The 6341-nt window shown below is 42.9% G+C and overlaps 1 protein-coding gene across 2 annotated transcripts in view; it reads right to left on the reverse strand.

Moving 5' to 3' along the window:
• Window positions 1-6: 6 nt before the first annotated feature.
• The window catches only part of ptpn11a (protein tyrosine phosphatase non-receptor type 11a), a 12296-nt gene continuing 5961 nt past the window's right edge, over window positions 7-6341 (reverse strand). Inside the window, exons 9-16 of one of the 2 annotated variants that reach the window (XM_031875206.1) lie at window positions 6122-6280; window positions 5600-5731; window positions 5067-5221; window positions 4915-4982; window positions 4194-4345; window positions 3989-4107; window positions 3741-3846; window positions 7-2230 (exon numbers count right to left, since the gene is read on the reverse strand). In XM_031875206.1, coding sequence (XP_031731066.1) covers window positions 3777-3846; window positions 3989-4107; window positions 4194-4345; window positions 4915-4982; window positions 5067-5221; window positions 5600-5731; window positions 6122-6280 — 855 coding nt within the window. In that variant the 3' untranslated portion in view covers window positions 7-2230; window positions 3741-3776. The remainder of the gene's footprint in view (window positions 2231-3740; window positions 3847-3988; window positions 4108-4193; window positions 4346-4914; window positions 4983-5066; window positions 5222-5599; window positions 5732-6121; window positions 6281-6341) is intronic. The other variant, XM_031875207.1, reaches the window with a different exon arrangement.

Raw genomic sequence — 6341 nt, forward strand, 5'->3', positions numbered from 1 at the left:
ACACACACACACACACACACACACACACACACACACACACACACACAGATAATAAAAACTGCATACAGTACACCAAACTACAGAGGATCTCAGTCAGTGGATGAGGAGTTATTTCAGAGAACACTTGCTGGGCCCCCCCCCCCCCCAAAGACCACCCACTGATTTCATGATTTCAACTGTTACAGAAAGAAGATATTCAATCAGCAGAGAGGAGAGACGCTTCTTTTCCTTTTCCTCAGTGGAGAGAATCTGAGTCAGCACCGTTACAACAAGTGCACTGTCTCAAGGCGACGTGACGGGAAGGCTTCACAAACAAAAAGGAAACCACTGAGGCCACACGTCTGGAATGAGTGTTGTGGATTCTCTCTGAAATAATGACGATCCAGAACATCAGAGGACTTCCCCGAAATACTGCAGCTGATTGTGAAGATGAGGCTAAAGGAAATGGTTTGACATCACAAAGGATCGATACCATTCTCACGTCTGGCAGGTCATTAGCTTAGCTTAGCATAAAGACTGGAAGCGAGAGGAAACGGCGAGCATGTGGACCACAACATGTGATTGACTCGTCATGTTGTACTTTGTTCTTGTAGAGTTTAAACAAACGAGATACATTGTGTTAATCAGTGAGCTTTAGAGGCTAGCTGTGTCCAGTCTTTATGCTAAGCTAACCAGCTTTCACACATGCACTGCAGTACTGAAATCATCTAAAATCACTCAGAGCGGACAATAAAGTAAAGTTAAATTGATGTCCGATTGAGTGTGAATAGAAACGCTCAGTGTCCTGAGAATTCATGACGAGCGAATGAATGACGTTTCTAACATGCTGCTGGTGCAAAACAAGAAGAATCGCATCGATCGTCTCATGGAACACTTTGCAATAAAGTAAACGAGCAAATGTTCCCACAATGTCGACATATGTTCCTTTAACTGCTTTAGTTTGATTAACATGATCAGAAATACAAGTGTGTGTGTGTGTGTGTGTGTGTGTGTGTGTGTGCAAACTACTGAATCCAGCTGACAATCACGGGGACAACACTCTAGAACCACAACGTTGACGATCTATAGTGCCAAAGCTGAGACGTGGAATTGCTTCTTAAAACAGTGACTCTTAAAATGAAGTACATGTGGTGCTCAAAATAGGCAACGGTACACAAAAGGCATTCGTCTTAAAAAAAAAAAAAACACAACAAAAACAAACAAGAAGTAATGAAAACAAAGAAGTTATATGCACTTTAAAAAACAACTTAAAAAACAAAGTTTTCTTTTTGTGGCGATGCCGCGACTGACAACCCCCTGAAATCTTAATACGCCGTCACACCGAATGAACTCCTCTAAACCGCAGATTAGATTATTTATAAGTCCACCAGGTGGATCAAGGCTCGACTGAAACTGTTCTGCTGCTAAATAAAAAAACAGTGCAGCAATAAGGGCGTTCGGCTTGAGCTCAGGAATGGTTAACTAACAGACACCGTGTATCCCGAAAGAAAGAAAGGAAGAAAGAAGGAAAGAAAGAGAGCAAGAGCATATTAACACAAAAAGAAGCCTGAATTAAAGTTTCTCTTCAAGGCAGTTCTGGCGCCAGAAACAAAGGAATTCATGTTTAGAAGAGGATTACAAATTAAGTTAATATGGTGTTACACTACAATGCCGATAGCTCTTCATTCAGACACATTATTCTACATAACGAAGTGAAAACTAGTCAACAATCAGTGGGATTCAGCCCCACTCGTCCATAAATAAGGTCTGTTTAAACAGGCCCAATAGAGACTGTTAACTGGCCGAGAAATGTGGATGAAATCATGGTTTTGGCACGGGCCTTATAAAGAAAACTCCTCACTTCCATCTACAAAGAAACCTACTAAACCTTCCTTTGGTTAAGAAAACAAAACAGAAAAATGAGCAAAGGTTAGCAAGGTGTTCCCCTCTGAGGAGAGCGACCGCAGCCCTTGTTGGGGTGAGATTTACAAAACGGTGGTTTAGTAGCAGGATTTAGCATGTTAGGCTTCTCAAAGGCTCTTCTGATGATCATCACAGTGGTTTAGAATTCAACTAGAGGGCAAATGTTCATGTAAGATTAGCGAGAACAGGAGGACCCTGGTGTCTGGTCTCTCTCACATGTGTGTGTGTGTGTGTACGTGTGTGTGTGTTTCCATTGTTCCATGTCATTACGGTCAAGTCTCAGGCGTCAAGGTGTGTCTGGCGAAAAAAACTTTCAGGTATCGAGATCCTGGAAGAGACAAAAAGATAAAAACAATTACTGGTGAGTCTCAAAACAGTACTTTACTTACCTCACAGCTGCAGAGAGAACCAGACGTTTACCGTACGAGATCACTTCAACATATTGTTTAGAAGACGTATTCCTGTTTTTCTTCTAATATTCATCCAAATATTACAATACTGTGAATTTGATACACGTCATGTAAACAGCTTATTCTGTCTGGATATTTAGAATAAGGCCTTATTCAGAATGGAGCATGTGTGATATGTTGATATTATTCTGGTTTTAGGAGAATTCTTTGAACATTCAGATTATGAGTCTCAGTTTGGGGTTTTTAGAGACGCATTCCCAAAAGAAAAGCCCAAGAGAATCACACCTACTTATAACCAGGCAGCAACCTCTGGTTCTGTCGAGTGAAGCCAAAGCTTCAAGTGTTAAAGCTGCATTCTCTCTAGTGTCCACCAGGGGGCGACTCCTCTGGTTGTATAGAAGTCTATGAGAAAATGACTCTACTTCTCTCTTGATTTATTACCTCAGTAAACATTGTAAACATGAGTTTATGGTCTCAATCTCTAGTTTCAAGTCTTCTTCAATACAGCATGATGTTCATTTAGTACATTATGGTCCATTTAGAGTCACACAGACCATAAAGCAGGGGATGCTTTAGGGCGGGGCTACTGTGATTGACAGGTCTCTACCAGAGATGTGTACGGCGTCTCTACGTCACTCTACAACCCAATGAGACGGCACTTCTTATATACGGTCTATGCTTATAACTTGTGACTACTCCTGGCTTCTCTCCATTGATTCTAAGGTTGTACTGATCACTGACCCCAAGATCTATAGAAATACAGAGATGTTGACCTCATATGGTATCTTTTGCCATCAGGGACCTGCCTGAGGAGATAAATCTCCAGAATCAATCTCTTTTAAATCACATTTTTACAGATTGGCTTTTATGCGACATCGTCTTTTTACTGCTTTTATTTATTTCTGTTCTATATTATTATTTTTTGTTGTGATTGTATCGATTGGTTTTATTGTTTCTTTATCTATTGGACCGTTTTATCAGCGGCTATTCTGACCCACAATCCTCAGCGCGGCCGAGGATATGAGACATCGACGAGAGCGACGGACAGACGGCACACAGAAGACAGTTCAAGGTGCAGTAGCAAGAGGCGTTCACGTGTTGAAGGCACACTGCATGCAACAGTACGAGCTTTGCAAGAGCAGCTGCTGGACACTTGGTGTTTATAAAGAACTACAGAATTTCTTAGTAGTTAAGAGTTTAAAAAACAAGCTGGAAACATCCGATATATCATCAACTTATGGAAGAGTTCTGGTAAACGAGTTAGCAAAATGCTGAATTTACCACGTCAGCTCTTATAATAACTTAAACCCAGTTAAACGCCTTCATCAAATCTCCAGCCTTTGCTTTCCTTTTTCCACCACCAGCTCATGTTTTACAGTCTCATATTGAATTTTTGGTTCTAAATGAGCAGCATGTCAGTTCATTTACCCGGAACTGATAGAGCACTGGGGTCAGAGGTGAATCTCATCTGAAGCTCTTCTGCTGCTGCATCAGGCCCACGTTCTCATACACTCTGGAGCTGTCCTCCCTCATCCTGCCAACACACATGCACACGCACACGCACACGCACAGACACACAGACACACACACACTTTCATGAGAAACTAAGCGACGAGGCTTTCTTAACAAGCGGTTTTAATATGACATGAAGAGGTGAACAGCAGCCGGGTACTTACTCTGTGCAGGTGGGAGTAGGAATAGGAGTACAAGGAGGCAAAGGGCTCTGCTCTCCTCCGGTCAGGTCGGACAAAGAGTACTTAATGTTGGTGTACTCGCGCCCTTTAATCTTACTTTTCTGCAGAGGAGAGAACACGGGAAGTTTAGGAGACAGGAAGAGGGGAAAGAACAATGGAGAGAAAAGGGAAAGAATCTGCTGCACACCTGCTCCTCCTCGATGCGTCTCTGCAGTGTTTCTATGTAGTGCTGCACGGCCATGTAGATGAATCTGTACTGCGCCTCCGTCTGCACCATCCCGGAGCGCTGAGAGCGAACCATCTGGATGGTCTTCGGCACGTCGATGTCGCAGTCCACCCCTGCAGCACGAAAAAAGAAACAATATCTCACACCGGTGACGTAAACACAAGCGACATTACGAGTCTCTGAAACACGGCGAGAGCCTGTGGAGGTGATAAAACGTGTTGTGTTGGTTTATAGAAAGCTGTACGCCAGCTGCTGGAGATAAGATGAGCTGTTATTGATCCCCAGAGGGGAAATTCATGGAGAGAAAAGTATATTTTTATGAAACGATTCAGCAACAAACAAACGCCAAAAGCATCGAGACAATGTGTAAAAGAAACACATTATGAATACAATTAAAAACAGTCATTAAAGAGCAAAATGAAGAGAGAGAAAAACAAGCAAAGTTAGAGTAAGACCCGTATTAAATACAGGAGTACATGTTACAGTGGAGCGTGCAAGAAATGATGAATCATTTGATTTAAAAGAAGTGAGAATCTGCAGTTTTAAGAGAGTTTGTTCAGGTCTGGACGGTTGATAATGTAGCAGAAGATCAGAAATGGACCGAAATAAGAAATAAAGATTAAAAGAGAAAATACAGATGCAAGACTCTCGAGCTGACAAAGGGAACATTTAATGGACTCACCTTTTTCTCTGATCACATCTATCAGGATGTCGATCACGATAAATGTTCCTGTCCTCCCGATCCCCGCACTGAAGAACAAGAGAGAGAACGTCTGTGAGCTAACTAATGTATTAGTTTCCAGCGTGTGTGTGTGTGTGGGTGTGTGTGTGTACCTGCAGTGTACTGCTATCGGCCCGGCGTCCGCTATGCTCTCCTGCTTCAGGTTGACCTCCTCCAGGAAGTCGAGGACACCGCCCGGGTCGGTGGGGACGCCGTGGTCGGGCCAGGCCCTGAAGTGGTACTGCCAGACGGTACGTTCTGTGTTGCCCTGAAACCAGTGAGGAGCCACTTTCAACATACAGCAGAGAGATTCAATAAGGTTCAATTACAACCTCAACACATCAATACTGAGGGTTTTTGTTAAGGATTAAGGCCTTTAGACTCTGGGAGAACTGTTGGGAACGTGCAAAAACGTACACTACAGCGTACAACACGACGGAGGCTCCGTAGTCCGAACCAAGACGGCAAACTTTATTGCTCCTTTTAAACCTTGACAAAGGCAGCACAGACCAGATGATTCTGCATCTACTTTCTATAGAATGGATTTTAAGAACTGATAAACAGAAAATATGTTCTTTTCTTCACCAATGAAAATCACATGAACGTATGAATGTATTTCTATTGTTTGTACATAAACACATCTTACCTGTCCGACTTTGGACAGCTTGAGTTCTCTCAGGATGTAGTCGTGTGCAGACGTCTCTTTGACGTTGCGAACCCGCATCGCTCCGTACTCCTTCAGCGCCGACATGTCCGGCCAGTACTTCACACATTTACTCTGAAAAGACACAAAAACACGTTTACTCTGATGAGCAGAAGTGGAACTAGTGTTCAGATCTTTTATTCAGTAAAGGCACCGATACCACAGTGTGGAAGTACTAATATTTATAATAAAACACTGTGAAAGGAGCAGTTCTGCATAATGAGTACTTTTAAGCACATGTTGATTATACTTCTGTACTTTTACTTGAGTTACTTATTGAGTTCTGGACTCTTACTTGTAAAAGAGCATCTTTAGACCGCTGTATTTCTACTTCTACTGAAGTAAAGGATCGAATATAGAAACCAAAACCTGATATGAAAACAGTATATCTGCATTAGGAATACTTTGCCACATGTCCCAGTGTCTATGCTCAGAAGAGTATGAATGGTTCTCGGTGGACCTCACCTTTCCTCTCTCCACCTCTTTGGTGGTCATCACGATGACTCGAGAGTTCTCCTGAAACACCATCCTCCAGAAGTCACTGATGGTGTTCTGCAGACAGCCCTGAGTGGCGATGTAGCTCTTCTTCACCTTCGTGCTGTTTACCTTTGGGTCCAGCTCGGGCTGCGCGCGCGCGTACACACACACACACACACACACACACACACACACACACACACACACA

This window comes from Anarrhichthys ocellatus, unplaced genomic scaffold, assembly GCF_004355925.1.
Source record: "Anarrhichthys ocellatus isolate YVR2014 unplaced genomic scaffold, GSC_Weel_1.0 scaffold87, whole genome shotgun sequence".
Lineage (NCBI taxonomy): Eukaryota > Metazoa > Chordata > Actinopteri > Perciformes > Anarhichadidae > Anarrhichthys > Anarrhichthys ocellatus.